This window comes from Talpa europaea (assembly GCF_964194135.1).
Source record: "Talpa europaea genome assembly, chromosome: 9".
Classification (NCBI taxonomy): domain Eukaryota; kingdom Metazoa; phylum Chordata; class Mammalia; order Eulipotyphla; family Talpidae; genus Talpa; species Talpa europaea.
The window spans coordinates 4,522,857-4,540,466 of NC_140076.1; the positions used below are offsets into that span (position 1 = coordinate 4,522,857).

General features: G+C 41.4%; 1 protein-coding gene across 1 annotated transcript; it reads right to left on the bottom strand.

Annotated features, from left to right (window-relative positions):
- Nucleotides 1-9,244: 9,244 nt before the first annotated feature.
- Nucleotides 9,245-16,779, bottom strand: LZIC (leucine zipper and CTNNBIP1 domain containing; the record flags this gene model as incomplete). The annotated part of the gene is made up of 7 exons (XM_084242864.1): nucleotides 9,245-9,303; nucleotides 9,773-9,854; nucleotides 10,006-10,101; nucleotides 11,645-11,743; nucleotides 12,062-12,197; nucleotides 13,863-13,971; nucleotides 16,725-16,779. The coding sequence occupies 7 exons, from the start codon at nucleotides 16,777-16,779 to the stop codon at nucleotides 9,245-9,247; spliced, it is 636 nt and encodes a 211-aa protein (XP_084098990.1).
- Between the last annotated feature and the right edge of the window lie 831 nt (nucleotides 16,780-17,610).

Sequence of the window (17,610 nt, forward strand, 5' to 3'; positions counted from 1 at the left end):
GCACAAAGGGTCAAGTCTCAGCACTATGAAGCTATCAGCAGCCACTGCCCCCTGAGTTGGATCCCCAGCCAGGGAGCTGACCCACAGGGCGCAGCAGACCCCTCCTTCTCCCCGCTGCTCCCCTCAGCAGTGTATTTCAGTGGATCCGCCTGTTCTGCTCGCCACTCTGTCTCTGGGGAATCCTCTCACACCGCCGCCCCCCCTACCTCTGGCCTGTGTCCCAGTTCTTGTCTGCATAAGTAAATCTTTAAAAAACAACATTCAGTTTTCAGTCCAAGAGTAAGGAGAATTACTGAAAAGTAGAAAGATGTGGGTGGCCGGATTTGTATTTATAATAGCTAGCTCTGGGCAGTGTATTAGCCAGCTATTGCTGCGTAACAAACCAACTCAAAGGTCAGTGGCTTAAAGTTTTCCTTTTTGCTCAGGGCCTACGGGTTGTCTACCTCAGGCTGTCTCCCCATACCTGCCGGTGTGGGTCTACCTCAAGCCTTGATTATGCCTCAGCAGAGGCTAGCTGCACATTGGGATTACATGTGCTCCGTCTCCTCATTCTCTTGGGACCAGAAGCTACTCAGGGCATTTCCTCTGACAAATGGCAGACTGACAAGACCCCCAAGCCAAACTGTGAAAGCACAGAGAAAACCTCTCCAGCAGTGATACCCAGAAACATTCCATCGGCCAAACCCAGTCATGGCCAAGCTCAAAACGGCAGAATAAGGAGGCACATTCACCTTAAGGGAGTGAGGTATGAATAGATCTGTTAATGCTCCAATGTATCAAAACAGCCACAATCAAGACATTTCCCTTTCTGATGAAAACCAAACAAATGTAGCATCTATGGCTTTCCTCACCCTAAGCCACCTTGCTTCAGTCCCCCAACAACTGTTTTGATTTTCCCAGAACAATTGAAATAGAGGCATAGAGTCCTTGCCTCCATTTTTTTTTTTTTAAAGCTGGGGATACCATGGTAATTTTTTTAAAGATTTATTTATGCATACAAGAGCTGGGGTACAGGCCAGAGGTGTGCGTGGGGGGTGAGAGGATTCACCAGAGACAGAGTGGGGAACAGAACAGGCAGACTGAAATACACTGCTGAGGGGAGCAGCGGGGAGACAGGAGAGGTCTGCTGCGCCATGTGTGTTGCGCCGGGGATCGAACTCGTGCTGCAGAGGCTGCAGATGGCTTAGCTTTGTAGGTTGCTTCTTAACCCCCTGCGCCACCAGGGAGGCCCCCCCCACCGATTTTTTTTTATTGAGTGGATGTACAATCTGTAGGTGATCAGAAGCACCTGCTGTAACAGTGAACGGTTTTACAAGGTTTTGGACACAAGTTGATCCCCACTGGCCCATTCTACGTAAACCTTCAGCATGTATCTTCCCGTCAGGGCTGCCCCCATCTTGCTCAGGAATGCTCACACCTCTGCCTGTTGCTTCAAGGCTACTAAGTCAACTAGGGGTTCCAAACGGAATGCAGAGAAGGCACAGTAGGTTCTCAAGCTATGATGGACGAGTCTGGTACATGCTACATCCTCTCATGAATATTCAAATGTTTTATTGTTTGAAGAGAAAAGAACATCTGTTTTTCCCCAAAGACCTGATTTCTTACTCTTGAGCTTATCTTTAAATGGTGTCCATCCTTTCCTTCCAGCCTTGCAACTGGGTATGTAGTTACAGCACCAGTCCTGGGTCTTTAAGCAGCAGCTAGTCTCACTGTAGACATCAGTATTTTGGGTGGAGTGTGAAGCTGAGGGGGGAGTTCATGTAACTCAGGGGCAGCCCTAGGGAGTGAAGGGAACTATTTTTAGCTGAACTGAAGTGGTAGTAATTCACTTAAAGATTCCAAAGGCTTCAGCAGTGTCTTGGATTGACTTTGCGTAGCTGGCCTGAAATAGCTCCAGCTCAGGGGTTAGATGGACAGAGGGAGGATCTCTGCTGGGAGATAAAAAGGTGCTTGGAGGGCTGATGGTGAAGCAGTGTCAGCTTCTCCCATGGCCCCAGCACAGAGCTCAGCATGGACATTTCTCCTGTCTTACTAATTGGTGGTGAAGTACAGAGAGAACTGAACGGGACACTTATTTTGCTAATAAGCGGGAAAGTTTTCTTAGGAAAAGAGTCGACAGGCTCATAGAGAAGGCAGGGAGTCCTCCAGCAGGCAGGTGGCACTTAAGACCTTTTAACAACTTTGGGTAGGCAATTGCTCTTTCTTTTCTGAGTAGGAGACACAGAGAAACCAGACGCTAAAGGGGCTGCGCTAAAGGGGCTGCGGTGTCTGGCAGAGATAAAAGGACTTGTTTTACTTGTGTCCCACTTCTGCAACCAATGATGCCCTACTGTAGAGACCAATATTAGCTCAGGGCTCCCACAAAACCAGTAACACTCTTCGCTAGGATATCTTGGGCCATTGTAGTATCTCTTTAGCACAACTTACATCATTAAAAGGAAATAAAACAGAAAAAGTAATGTATCTCACCTCTCGGAGAGGAAAAGACAGACGTTAACAGAATTAGAGGCTTTTCCGACGTTGGGTACTCTTAATAATTTTATTTTGATTTTAATTTCCCATCACTTTTGATAACTAGACTGAACATACAAGCTTCCTTAGTCAAACCAAACACAATGTTTCCATTTTGATACTCTTAAAATGTGTATTTTAAGATTAATATTTTAATGAGGGCCTCCCCTGGTGGCGCAGCGGCTGAGCGCTGGGCTGCCAGGCTGCCCGCAGCCTCTGCAGCGCCGGTTCGTTCACTGGCCAAGGGCGAGGGTCCCACCAAAAAAAAAAATTTTTTTTTAGTGAAAGTGGTATTTAGCTTTTACACAGTTCCTATGCGGTAGTTTCAAAGCAATTTTTACATTTCATAACCTTTCTTCACAAAATATCTACAAGAATATTTGGAAGGCAATTTGACAAAACAGGACAAAAATAACTAAGAGTATAATGGAATTCAGACTAGAAATGAGGGCCCCTTGGCATACTGAGAACTTCAGGCTGGAGGAATGTGAGAAATGGCTCTGCAGGAAGGACCTTCTGGCCTTCCCTGAAGCCGCTTATGAACCCTAAGGTGAGAAGGGTCCTTCCTGTGGGGGAGGGGGAACTGCCTTTATCTCAGATGTGGAAACAAAGGGCCCAGGGAGGAATCTGAATGGTTATCTCTAAATTGCCCCAGGTTATACTCAGCTCACCTCTGTCCTATCAGACCATGCCCTGGGCAGCATCTAGCCTCAAGCCTGCAAGGTACCAGCAGGTTTAGCATCTCTGTGGGTCTTTATCAACTAGGGAAGCCTCCCCCCTCCAGTCAGCAAAACTTCCAGTAAATGTGTATGCCTTTCACTTGCTAATCCTTTATTACAGGGGTCCCAGTTGAGAACTTAAAAGGTGAAAGTTTTTTTCCTCTCTGCAGGAATATTTGAATTTTCTCTCCATTTAGTGTTCGTCAAAAAAAAAAAAAAACTAACACGTTTCAATAATATGCACTTCATAAGATTGATTAAAGGATGAGGTTAAAAATAGACAAAAGAGATCATTTAGATCAAATGCATTGTCAGGATTCTGTCCAAGAGTACTATTCATTACAGCATATAGATGTATACCTGAAAAACTGCTTCTAAGGACATAGCTATTTGTGATAGAGTTAAATATTAAATGTATCTTTTTTATGGTTAGGTCCATTTAAAACACCACTTTATTGTAAAATAAACTTGGTGATATAGCTGGGTATCTAAACCTCTTAATTGTATCAACACTTAAGAGTCTTATTTAAGGAAAAAAAAAAAGGACTCTAACACTCATTTCAGAAAATTTAACAAGCACCAAGTAATGTGTCTGGCATGTATCAGCACTCAGTCACTGATCCTACAATTAAGAGAGAAGGCAGATAGAAACATTCCCTCTCCCACATAGCAATAACTGTTAAGATTTTCCAAAAATGTTTTCCTCTTTCAAATTTTAAGACCAAATCCCCACCAGGGGAAAAGTCACATTTTGAGTTTTTCAAACCAAAAGGCCAGTGGACACAATCTGTTCAGTGCTTTTGTTATAGGGCAGCCCTGATACAAAACGGGGTGCCTGACTGTGGGTCCTCACCCATGCGCTTAAAAGGACTTATCACTACTCTACTGCGGGCACACACGAAAGGTTCATAAAAGGTTTATTTACAAGGGAAGGGCAAATGAGGAAATGTACAGCTCAGGGAGAAAAGCGAGAGACAAAGTTTTAAATGCATCCTACCCAATCCGCCGATCTGGAATCCCAAAGGGCGCTCTGAGAGCTGGCCTCGAGCCGGGAGCCGGGAAGCCAGGGGGTGAGCGAGAGAGAGAGCCCCCCAAGGCCCACGTGTTTGGTTTTTATACCAACCCTGGCTGCTGAACTCCACCCTCAGGTCCCAGCCACCTTCCCTTTGGTGGTGTCGGGATTTGTCTTTCCCAATGTCTTGATGGCTTTGGTCTGGAGTGGGGGTGGAGTCCACAAAGCCTGCATGGAATTAGCTCAGGACATCCTTTCCCCCTAACAATTTGATTGTAACAAACTAATGTCCTGTTCTGGCAAGAGTGGCTGTGGGAGGCCACTGGCCAGTCCAGCCCCAGCAGGATGCAAGCTCAGGGGCAGGCCTCCCTCCCACCCTTCATTTCTCCTCATGCTCACAAGTTAAAGACAGAGCACACCTGTAGACACTCTGCTACATGGAGTTCTGCTGGTGTTATTTTCTTGCACACCACACCTCCTTCTGGACAAGATGGAGTGGGGGGACCAAGGCTAAGGACTGAGATTTTGCCTGTTTGCTCCCAAAGAACAAATGGTCCTTTCCCGAGTAGATGAAACAAAATATTTAAATAAATAAGTATAAGCTCAGAGCTTTATGAACCAAATATAAGATGCAATTCACCACACCTAGAATGAACTTGGGATAGAATGTGAGATGCTGACAGTAATGTATATGTATGTTTTTAAGATGAAGTGGGAAAACCACCACATTTTCTAAGATGATGGTCAAATCATAGAGTGAACATGATCAGAAATTACCTACTCCAGGACAAACATTTGTTTGTATCTAAATGACCTATCTGTTGGCCATCATTGAGGGTATATCTGTCCTTAGTTTTTAACTCATCCAGGTTTATGAGTATTGGAGGAACAATGCTAGGCCTGAAGGAAGCAGGTTTTCACCCAGCAAAAAAAATCATTAAATTAAACTACACCTTCCAGAAAGAACAGCCCCCTGTCAAAAAGGAACAGCTGATCTACTAAATCATTTTCAAGTGAGCAGACATAATTAAGATAACTTCAACCCTTAAAGCATGTACTGAAATTCTGACTACAACACAAAATCAGGTTTTCGTGGGAAGGTTTCAACATTTCCAAGCCAAGGCTAGAAGTTGGGGCAAAGGATCTGTGGTAGACATGCCCTTAGATAGAACACTTAGAGCATCATCTTCCTCTTTAACTCAAAAGACTGGTGGCTCTTCTTGATCTTTATAGAAAATAATTTTGTTATTTTTCATGGAGTCTATTGTCTGAGACTCTAGGGAACGTGATCTTCGCAGGAAAAACACCCAGCACGAGAGCCTCTGATCTCTCCACTTGGTCCTCTGCGTGGAACAGCAAGGCCTCTGCTGCGAACTCAGAACGTCACTGACCCCTTGTATTTGAGGCCCCTTGAGAGTTCTGTTCTCTGCACATTGAAATAGTGTGAATGGGCAGAGGGATTTCAAAAAAAGTCAGGAAGCCAAAAGGCCACATTAGAGGGGAATATCTTTGAAAAGTCACATTTTTAACCTGCTTTCTGTAACTTAATAAAAATATTAAATACTAGTTTCTCCAGTTTCTGAAATCTTTTCATTCCAGGGCCAGACAGACTGGAAGCAATTACAGCTTGTTCATGGGGGTTTGTGGGAACATTGACAGTTTTAATTTACATATTAATGCTGGAAAACATTTTGAGAGGCAAAGACAAGCATTCTTTGGTCTTAGTAATGAATAGAATAGGGAAAAAATGGGCAGGAAAGTGGTTGAAAAGCTCTAGGCAAAATGGTCTGGGTTTATTTTTTCTGAAATGATTTCAAACTATATCCATCATTCACTGTAATAAGATACGTTTTAATGGTGGAGTTGAACAGCCTTTTATTTTGCTAAAGATGACCAGTCCCTGGCGGCTTGGCTGAGTGTCTTCAACAAAAGGCCTAGCAATCAAAGTTAACAATTCATCCATCCCAGCTCTAATTCTTCCCTGGGAACAACTCCTTCTACCACTTGGTTTCTTCCTCTGCCACCCACCTAGAATCCTTATCTTACCACTCACAGGATAAAAACAAAGCACTGAAACAGAAGAATTGTTTGAAATTATCAGATTTCATTAAATAGCTCGGTCGGACACTTGCCCACTAGAATTCTGCTTCAACCCCAGTTCTTTGAAAAAGGCAGGGCAGGAATTCTTTTCACTAAAATATCAGCTTGACCCAGGATGTCATAAAGTGAGCTACCTTAGCATCAGTTATTGCAGTCTGAGACCTCCCAAGAGGTCTAAAAAGAAAAACCAAGCCAAGATTAAATATAGCCAAATACAGACAGGAAGACACAGACTGAAAGTTAGTTATTAACTATAGTTGCATAGAATATACTCACTTTTCACTTTTCTGAATTAAATGCAGAACTTAGGAAACAAACCATACTGAATGGTGCTTGAGAGAGAGCTGTTAAATGCTCGATTAGCTCCAATGCAAAACTTCCTTCTGTGATCAGGGGGGAATGCACAGTAGTCCCATGTGGTTAGCAGACCCTACTATCCCCATTGACCAGAAGAGGAAAATGCAGCTCATAAAGATTAAGTAACCCACGGAGGGCCATCTGGTGATGAGGGACAGTGTCTTGGTAGGTACTGCAAACTTGGTCACTTTTAAATAAAGACTAATTTAAAATTGAGCACTAGTTATAATTTATAAAATCAATGTGATTTTATGTCATTAATGGCAAAATATTTTGTAGATGTTGGCCTAACAGAAAGTTTAAGGGAAACCAAAATTAAGGACTCCAGATTCATGTAGGCCCCTTTCAAATACAAATGATTCCTAATTTTCCTCACCTACTACTGGAGGAAAAGGGGGAATGTAGCTATGGCTGAAAACAACAACAAAACTCACAGCAGTTCCATTTCTAGGTATATACCTAAAAGAACGGATAACAGGTATTTAAACAAATACTGGTACACAAATGTTCATAGCAGCGTTATTCACAATCGCCAAAAGGAAGGGAAAAAACCCAGTGAGAGAAGTGGATAAATACAATATTGAGTTCACACAAAGGAATATTATTCAGCCATTAAAAGGAAAGAAGTTTTGATACACGCTATAAAGTAGATTAACCTCAAAAATACTATGCTAGGGGCCTTCCTGGAGGCGCAAAGGGTTAAGCACTGCACTATGAAGCAATCCGCAGCCTCTGCAGCACGAGTTCAATCCCTGACTGGCCAGGGAGCTACCCACATGGCGCAGCAGACCTCTCCTGCCTCGCCTGCTGCTCCCCTCACAGTGTACTTTGGTCGATCTGCCTGTTCTGTTCCCCACTCTGTCTCTGGTGAATCCTCTCACCCCCAGCATCTATGGCCTATACCCAGCTCTTGTATGCATAAATAAACAAATCTTTAAAAAAATACTATGTTAAGTGAAAGCAGTCTAACATAGAAGGTCACTGTGTTGGTTCCACTTACATGAAAATAGCCAGAATAAGAAAAGCCGTAGACAGAAAATGAGACTAGTGTTTGCTGGAGGGAAGTGGAGGGGGTGGGGAGTGGCTGCTTAGGGGCTTTGGGGTCTCTTTTGAGGGTGCTGAAAATGTTTTGCAACTAGATAGTGGTGTTAGTTATACAACACTGAGAAAGTACTAAATACTGATGGATCATATACTTTAAGATGGTAAATTTTCTGTTCTATGAATTTTCTTCAATTAAACAAAAACCCTCACAAAATAACGAAATGACAATTGGCCATGAAGCCCTAGATGAATAGCACGTAAGATGCCTTTTCTTGGTGTGTCACAATTTCATTGTGAGCTTTTGACCATCATTAACTGATATATAAAAAATTACCCACTGAAAGTTCCAAATAAGGCATTAATGTAGCTGAGGTGCCCTAATTGCGTCCAGTTGGCAGAGCACCTAGTAGAGCTGACAGCATACAAGAAGCTTCCGCTTTTAATTTGCATAAAATGCAAAGAAAAGGAATATTGAAAATACATGAAAGAAAATAAAGTGGCCGGAGCCTCAGGAATTAGCTCACACGCACACCCACGGGCAAATCTAGCTACTTGAGCACGCAGAAAGATGTGAGCATGCAGGCGAGAACCCTGCTTTTCCGTGTAACTTATTTTGTGTTTCTCCAAAAGCTGAAGAGTAAATAGTAGCTTAGCTCCAGCAACCTCCTGGTTTCAGGAGAGGTCACACGCGGGGAGGCGTCTAGCTGCCAATTCCAATTGCTTCCCAGGAGAAACAACACAGGAGGTTAAGTTACTTCAGGAGACTCTCAACAGGGCACCCACTGTTCCAAGCTCAACACTCAGAGACACAATGGGCCCCATTCATAGGGAGACCTTACGGGCTGGAGAATGGTCCCTTCGTGGCAATTTTTTGCTGGGACATTGAGTTTTCATAAACATGGACTTCCACAAACATGTAAAAACTTTTTTTAAACAGCACAGAAGAAATAAAATTCAATGGACAATGACTGGAGAGTCGGGACACCTGAGTCTTGGCCCTCGCACTGACTCTTAGATGACTTTATGTAAGTCCCTTGCTTTCTCCGAGCCTGTTTCCTTGTTTGTAAAATGAAACTATTTCTATGAGCACTTAGAATTCTAAAATTCTGTGAACACATGAGGTTTGTTGATGGAGCTATACTGTTCATCCCAACAGGAAGGGGTAGATTATGAACAGAAAGGAATCGTTAGTTCGTAACTTTTCATTGAGTACCAGCATTTAAGAACAAGGAGCCTTGATAAAAAGAAGCGGAGAAACCGTTTTCTGTTCTCGCTCTTAAACAACAAATCACAGTAAGGGTCGGTGGGTGCTGTCACCCCAGCAAACCCAGGATACCTGAGACCCCCAGAAGGATGACGAACCATCAGTACACTGTCACCTTTTCTTAGATTATTATGCACTTCAAGAATCTCTTGCTTCCTTTTCAATGACTCAAAATCCCCAGAAGAAAACATCATTTACAACAAAAATGCTATCAAAGTTCCAAGCTTCCACACCACGTCATTTTTTTGTTTTTTCGACCTCAAAACTGGCCAAAGCAAGAACTTTGTCTCCAGAGCCTAAGGAGAAAGACACATGATAAACAGAAAGGTCATGTCAAAAGTATTGACAGTTCCAAGAGAAGAGGAAAATATCTATCACAGAAATATTAAAACAGAGAATAAAATCAGATCCTATCATCTGCCATCATCCCTAAACCTGCCCCATGCCACCCCAACATCCTCCCCTACACAAAGAACTCAGCTACATAGGAGGACTTATTAGTTATCCTAGTTTTAAGTATGTGATAGAAAATACTTCATATTCATAGTTGCAGCTAGTTGATAAATATTTTTAAAAACTGACTTATTATATCACTTATTAAAAAGTATGGGGAAATAAGACCAATTTGTATTGGAATTTATGATGAAAACAATTCTGATTTTACCTCTAAACTCATGAAAAGGTTATCATGTTATCTCACCCATGCTTTCTACCAAGCTGGAACAGTAACGCATGTCAAACTTTCAGAAGTTCAAAGGTACTCACCAAGATCTGTAGAGACCTTCTCAAACTGGCTGAGTATAGCACCTGCATTTGCTGACAAGAAGGCCTCATCATCTGCTGTCAGCTAAACAAAACAAAAGAAAGCCCAGCCAAGTGGGCTCAGCTGTTCCAGGACCACGGTTAAGATGATCTCAGGATCACAAACTTGATCACAGATCAAGAAGTTCTGTATTAAATATTTCACACTTTTTCTTTATTAAATTAAACGCTGGTACCTTCTCTCCAAGTTTCCTGAGAGCTGTTAGTATCTCCACTTTCTGTTGAGTATATAGGTCTCTCTCCAGTTTTCCCACCATGAGATCTCTGTCCATCTATAACAGATTAATACAAAGCATATGCTAAGTTAAAAACATATGCTAAGTTAAAAAACACAAAAATTCAGCTTTTCAGATCTGCTTCTTGAAAAATGGATCCTCTAGCTGATTAATATTTGAAGAACTATTGAGACATAAACTATGCAAAACAAACATGATAGAAATGTTACTATAAGTTCTAATAAATCTTAACGCTATCATAATCATTATCTTGTAAACTCTACTAAGGAATTAGGAGGTTAACAGCTCCTTTAGAGAGGCCCTATCCTGTAAGAACTCATTAAACGGAAGTGTGGTGTACAGACTTGATGAGCTAAGTGGTATCAGATCTCCTAGAACTTTAATTATCATCTCTAACACCAGAAATACAATAGCCTGTATTATGCATTGTATTATACAAGGTATTTACACATGTTACACATAATATGGTTTTACACATATTACTTCATTTAATTCTCACAACTACCCTAAGAGGTAGGAACTATAATTATCACCTTTTTTTCAGATGGGTAAACTGAGGCATAAAAGGCTGAACAAAATAACTTGCCCAAGGTCCCATATCTCCATAGTGAAGAAGAGGTACAAATCCAGTCAGTCTGACCCATGTCCTTGCTCTTAGCCACTATGCTACTGAATCAACAGTGGCTGCAAGTAACTTGTTATGTTGTTGTTGTTTTAAAAAAATTTTTTTAAAGATTTATTTGTGCATACAAGAGCTGGGGTGCAGGCCAGAGATGCGGGGTGAGAGGATTCACCAGAGACACAGTGGGGAGCAGAACAGGCAGATGTACTGAAATACACTGCTGAGGGAAGCAGCGGGCGTATCAGGAGAGGTCTGCTGTGCCATATCAGTCACCTGCCAGGCTGGGTATCGAACTTGTGTTGCAGTGGCTGAGGATAGTTTCATAGTGCTGTCTTAACCCCTTACACCATTAGGGAGGCCCCTTGCAAGTAACTTGTTAATGCCCTGATAATATTCTCAAACTGTAAACAGATGTCCTGAAGTATCAGGTTTGTGAAGATGTTTGAAATTCTTAGATGAGAAAGGACACAGATGCATAAAGCAATGAATTCCAGATGCAATTTCAGGTCAGGGCTCCAGAAGGAAATTGTGTTACCCTGAAGGTAGACCCCAAGCAGATGACGTTGGCATGCAGTTTAAACTGCCACATTCGTTATCAACCATAGTACGCCAAAGACTACTTTTGTCAGAAAACTATAGATGGTGGCTCTAAAATCCACTGACCATTATTTTAATAAGACTACTTTTTAGAGTAGTTTTACTGGGTCACATTAAACTGAGTTCTCCTTCTCCCTTTCATGCATAGCTTCCCCATTACAAATATCCCCACTAGAGCGGTACACATGTTACAGCTGATTAACTTGCACTGACACAAGACAGTCACTCCACTGCTTACATTAGCATTTACTAATGATGTTGTACATTCAACTGACCAGCTTTGAAATGTCATAATGAGCACATTCATAGGCTGGGAAAACAAACACACACAGAAGTCAGATCAACTTGAAGAAACTTCACCTCTGCTAGCCTTGTCCGGAGCTGACCTGGTTGTTTCTTGGCAAACAATCTGATGACCTCTGGGGTTTTAAAGGCCTGGCTGATAGCCGCCTGGATAGCCTAGCAATACAAGAAAGTCAAAATTAAACAAAAAATTCCAAAGAATCAGATACTGTAATACTTGATTGATGTATCTTCAATTATTAATAGGTCTTCTTTGTTCATCAAACCTGTTAACAATTTTAGTTCCCATGTGCCATTTCTGACCACATAGCTGAAGTCAAATACATAGCTAAATAAAGCACAGGAAGCACATACATTTTTATCCATTAAATAGACATCTAGAAATTAATCCCCCAAAAGGATACATTTTCTATCTTAAATAGACTTACAAAAATAAAATAAGCTATGCAGACAATGTAATTAACTTCTGCTTACCAGTTGCATTCCACTTAATTCATCTACCAAAGTCATATTTCCAGACATAATTTTCTTTAGTGAATCATTAAATTCACTTAGTTGCTCCAAAGTTTCCTTTTTGGTCTCTTCATATTCATCTGCATCAAGTTCCTCTCTGAAGGGTAGTAAACATTGTAAGAGAAAAAAACAGAGCTCTAAGTGAAAAAAACTCAATCAGTATTTTGTGAGGAAAAGGCTGAAATACCAAAATGCAATTAATGATAGGTTTGTTCACATATTAGTAGTAGGGGCTTTTTCCTGCAACATAGTTACTTCGATGATTAAACTTGTCTTGTACCAAAATGAGGCACACAACCAACCACATAGTAACTTTTCTTTTAAGCAATCTGTGAATCTATTGTACAACCTTGGACCAGAGACTGAAAGAAGTCAAGACTCCGTTTCTTTATCTACAGGCTGTAGCTAATAGTAGTATCCACATTATAGAGTTGTTCTGAGCATTGATGGAGATAAGGAAAGTGCTCAGCATGTAACAGGGAGCTGACAAATAACTGCTGCTATCTCCAATCATCATCATCAATGGAGGGAAAAAATGTGGTGTACCCTGAAATACAACAAAATATAGTACCTGTTCTCTAAGTAACCAGCTATTTTTAGTTACCAGCAAGACATTTATTAAACATTCGCTGCAAATAACAACAGCTACCACTTACTGAACACTGACTCTAGGCCAAATGTTATGGCACCTTCATTTGTAAGAAGGCTGTCAAATTACCTTTTAAAGATTTGTTTTTATTTATTTATGTATACAAGAACTGGAGTGTAGGTCAGAGGTGGGGGGGGTGTGTATGAGAAGATTCACTAGAGACAGAGTGGGGAGCAGAACAGGCAGATCTACTGAAATACACTGCTGCAGGGAGCAGCGGGCAAGACAGGAGAGGTCTGCTGTGCTATATGGGTCAGCTCCCTGGACAGGGATCAAACTCAGGCTGCAGTAGCTGATGATAGCTTGATAGTGCTGAGACTTTAACCTCTGCACCACTAAGAAGGCCCCCCAAATTACCTTTATTAAAAAATTGTACTTGGAGGGCCTCCCTGGTGGCTTAGAGGTTGTCTCAGTGCTATCACCTCTATGTCCTGAGTTCAATCCCCAGCCAGGAAGCTAACGCGTATATGGTGCAGCAAACCTTTCCTGTCTTGCCTGCTGCTCCCTGCAGCAGTGTATTTCAGTGAATCCACCTGTTCTGCTCCCAACTCTGTCTCTGGTGAATCCTCTTAACCCTGCTCCTCTGGCCTACACCCCAGTTCTTCTACACACACACACAAAAAAAAAATTGTTCTTTGGGGAAAAAAAAAAAAACAATGAACAATCCCTGTCCCTTGAGAGGGTAGGCCTGAAAACAAAAACCAGATGTTGAAGTAGTTCCTTATCATGTCGATACCAGGCAGGGTCGTTTTAAACACTGACGACAGGCAGATGTTATTATTTCCACTTCACATGAGAGAAAACGGAAACTTAAGGGGGTGAAGTGTTTTGCCCAAGTTCACATGTACTTAGTAATTAATCAAAAGACTTTTGCATTCCAGTCTTTAAGACTCCAAAGACTGCATGAGTTTATTTCTCCAACAGACAAAGCAACGTGAACACTACAGGACAGACCAAAATCACACCTGGACCTGCACCCATGAGCTTGTAAGCTAACCACGGAAACCAAAGTCCTTTAACAGCACAGCAGCATTAATCATAGAAAAATATAAATAAGCTACATTATAGTCAGAAGCATAGTTTATTATACATATATTTGAAGTATAAATTTACCTGCATTCCTCCAGATCTTGTAATTGCTGCATTAGTCTATCCAATTGTTCTTCTAAATTCTGCTTTAATTTGCTTGTTTCTGTCTTTCCTCTGGAAGCCATTTTAATCTCTAAGTAGAACAAAAACCCACACACACAGTATATATTGGGTAATTTGAAACAAGTCAACATGCCAGTGCAATTTAAAATAGGCTACATATACTTTTTTTAAAAAACGATTTTTATTATTATTTTTTAAAGATTTATTTTTATTTATTTACACAAGCACTGGGTACAGTCAGAAGCGAGGGAGGGCCCGCCATGTGGGACCCTCCTCCGGTGGCCAGGGAGCAGCCGGGGATTGAACCGGCGCTGCAGAGGCTGCGGGCAACCCAGTGCTCAACCGCTGCGCCACCAGGGAGGCCCCAAAGCTACATATACTTTTTCTGAGCTACAGTAGGGAAAGATGCTAGCAAATAAATCTCAATTTAGATATAATAGTTTAAGCTTAATAGTAACACCTCACAAAAATGTGTGGCAATCTTCTTGACAAATTTAATTAGAAATCTTCACTATTCGCCTTTTTAGTAAATTTGATAAAAATACAGATTTATAAAAATATATCAAGTGTGACTTTGCTTTACAAAAAATTTATTTTAAGATTCTTTTTTATTTTTGTTAAGTATATACCAGGACACTCCTAGCATTATCTTGTTGGGCTCATGATTTACTTAATGACTTGTGGGCATGAACATCTTTTGATATGATTATTTTCTTAGGAAATTGCCCATTTTCCTACTGAATTATCTTCCGCTTATTGATTTCTATAACAAGGTAGGAAACCTTTGTAATTATGTTGCGAATACCTTTTCTCCTGACTTTAAATTTATGGTGTTTTTGTCATAATAGATTATTATAGATTATTATTTTTAATGGTCAGACCTATCTTCTCCTTTAAGTCTTCTCAGTTTTGTTTCCCTGGAAGGCAGGTCCCAACCATCTCAAAATTTTTAAAAAAATAGGCTTTTATGGATTTTTTTTAAAATTTAGCTCTTTAAGTCACCTATAACTTTTTTGGTTAATTCTATGAAGTTGGGGGTCTAACTTGTAGTTTCTTTCAAATGAACAGCCAATTGCCCCAATAAGGTTTATCAGTAAGTATTTATTTATACCATCTTTATTGTAAACCCAGGTTCATGTCTGTCTCACTGACTAAATTCTCCTCCTAAGGCATAACCTCAAATTTTAATTATTATAGCTCCAGAGCTGGTGTATATTAATAACTGATAAGAAGCTGCCTTTATAATTGTGGGTTTTTGGTTTTTTTTAAAACAATTCTTGGCTATTCTTGCATATTTTCCCTTCTAGTTGAATTTAAGAATCAGTTTGTCATGTTCCATTAATAGTCCAATTAAAAATTTGACAGGAATTACATTAAAATTACAGATTAATACAGAGAAATTTTAATTCTCCTATCAAGCAATTCACCTCTCCATTTATCTAGGCTTTCTTTCATGATCTTTAGCTTAAAAAGATAAGTATTATAGTCTTAAACATTGACTGTTCTTAAATGTTTTGTATTTTTTGTTAAAATTAGAAATAAGGTTGTTGTTGGTAAAATTTCTGACTATTGCTGATGTAGAATAAAGCTATTGGTTTGGCCTGTTGATGCTGCGTATTTACCTTAACATTTATTGCATGTATGTTTTCCCATTTATGAAAATTAAACTTACATTCTGTTCAGGAGCCACATTTTGCTATATATTTGGTATCACCATCATCAAAACCTAAAACCTAGTTTAACTTATTAAGCATCTTTAATTATCCTACGATTAATCATTATTAGATGATTTGATGTGTGAACTTCAACAAAAAGGATTCCTTATATTATATTCAAAGTAGAACATAATCAAAAATTTATTCTTACTATGGTATCTTTTAAAATTGGCTTAAATCATCTATAAGCATTAATCATAGAGAAATATAAATAAGCTACATGATAGCCAGAAGTGTAGTTTATTATAGCTATATTTGAAGTATAAATTTTCCTGGAAATACACATTTCAGTTTTTAAAAACCAGTTGAATTTCCCAGTGAAAATCAAGGCAAATCTAAGCTAAAACTAAAAGTGTCTGGTTAGGCTTAATTTCCTCCAGTCTAACTACAACGGAGTACTTACTTTTCCAAACCATGCCCTGCACTTCGTCCTTCTCTTCTTGAGCCTGCATTGTCTCCCTACCTATCAAACTCAAGTCCTCCATTCTTTAAGGTTCAGTTAAATTTTCACCTTATTAAGGCTTCCCTGGCTCTCTCCCAATCATTAGGATTGTGAGTTCAGAGTAGGGGTTTTATCTTTCCTTATATACTTAGCAAAAAGCTAGGCAGACAGAAAGTACTGGGAAAATAATTGGTAACTAAATACTGAGAACTGACTGCTTTTCCCACAGTTTTCCACTTCTTATTCTCTAGTTAGCACTTATTTTCTATCATGAATGATATGTGGCTTCACTAGAGCATGTTTGCCTATGTTTCTTTCCAGACTGTAAACTCAGAGCAGAAAATAAATCTGATTCCCCTTTTGTCCTCCTCAGCACTTAATACGGAATAGCTATTCAAAAACTGGGTGAAGCGTACAAAGGCACCGCACATTTTAAGGAAGTAAAGTTATTCTACATAAATTCCACTTTTTAAAAGTTATTCAACATAAATTTCAACTTTAAAAGCGGATGTACAGTGAGATTTATTCCCTAAAGAGTAACTCGTTGGCACCACCTAGTATTCAGTGGAAGTGGTGCACCTTTTCCAAAAGTACGAATGGCTCTGAAAAGCTGATCTAGAGTGGAAGGGATTTATTCACTCTCACCTGTCTCTTAGTCCTCTGCACCTCCAGTTCTTGAAGTTCCAAATGTCACAAAATTGAGGAAGACGAAACTGAGCATCAGGACAAGAGGGTCAAAGTTTAAACCATCTGGAGGTGGGTGGGGCTGGCTGGTAAAAGGAAGCCCGTCCACAAGCAGTTTTACTTACTATTATAACTTGGCCTAAGGCAGTCCAGATAAATTCACTTAGTGCGACTGAGGGTGTCACAGAGGAAAACCCCGCACCCGGACGCGCCGTGGGGCAAGCTGTCACACCCAGAACTACGGAAAAGGGCGGGCAGAGAGCACACCTATCCCCGGCTGGTAATGAGCGGCAGCGTCCGGACCTCAGGCCTCCGCCGGGGTAAGTCAGCACCAGGCCCCCAACCGAAACCTCATCTCTAGGGGGGAACTGGAAGCGCCCGCTCTAGGGTCCCGCGGCGCCGGGCTCCACTAGGCCGCGGGGCCGCCAGAGGTCGCGGGGAGGCGCCGGCCCCGGAACTCCTGCCCTCCCACCCTGGACAGACACCGGACAAGCCCCGCAGGCCCCAAGTTCCCTCTCTCCCCCTCCGCCCGCCGGTCAACCCACAATTGGGAGGCAGGGGCCCCGCCTACCTGGGGGTCGGGGGGGACACACACGGGTGGAGCACTTCCGGCGGACACGCACTTCCGGCCTCCTGACCAATGAGAGTGCGTTTCCGGGTTCGCTGCGCCGGCGGTCCGGGCTGTCGCTTGTCTCCTGGAGAATTGGACCGCTCGGCCCTGAGGACGTGCACAGTAAGCCCCGCACCCGAGCCTCTGAGGACCCTCATTGGGGGACTCGACCCCTTTGGTCTCAGGCGTAGGAGGGTGCGAGATGTTGAGGTCTTAAGGGTCAAACAGTGGTCCCCGAGGCTAGGTCATATTCAAGTT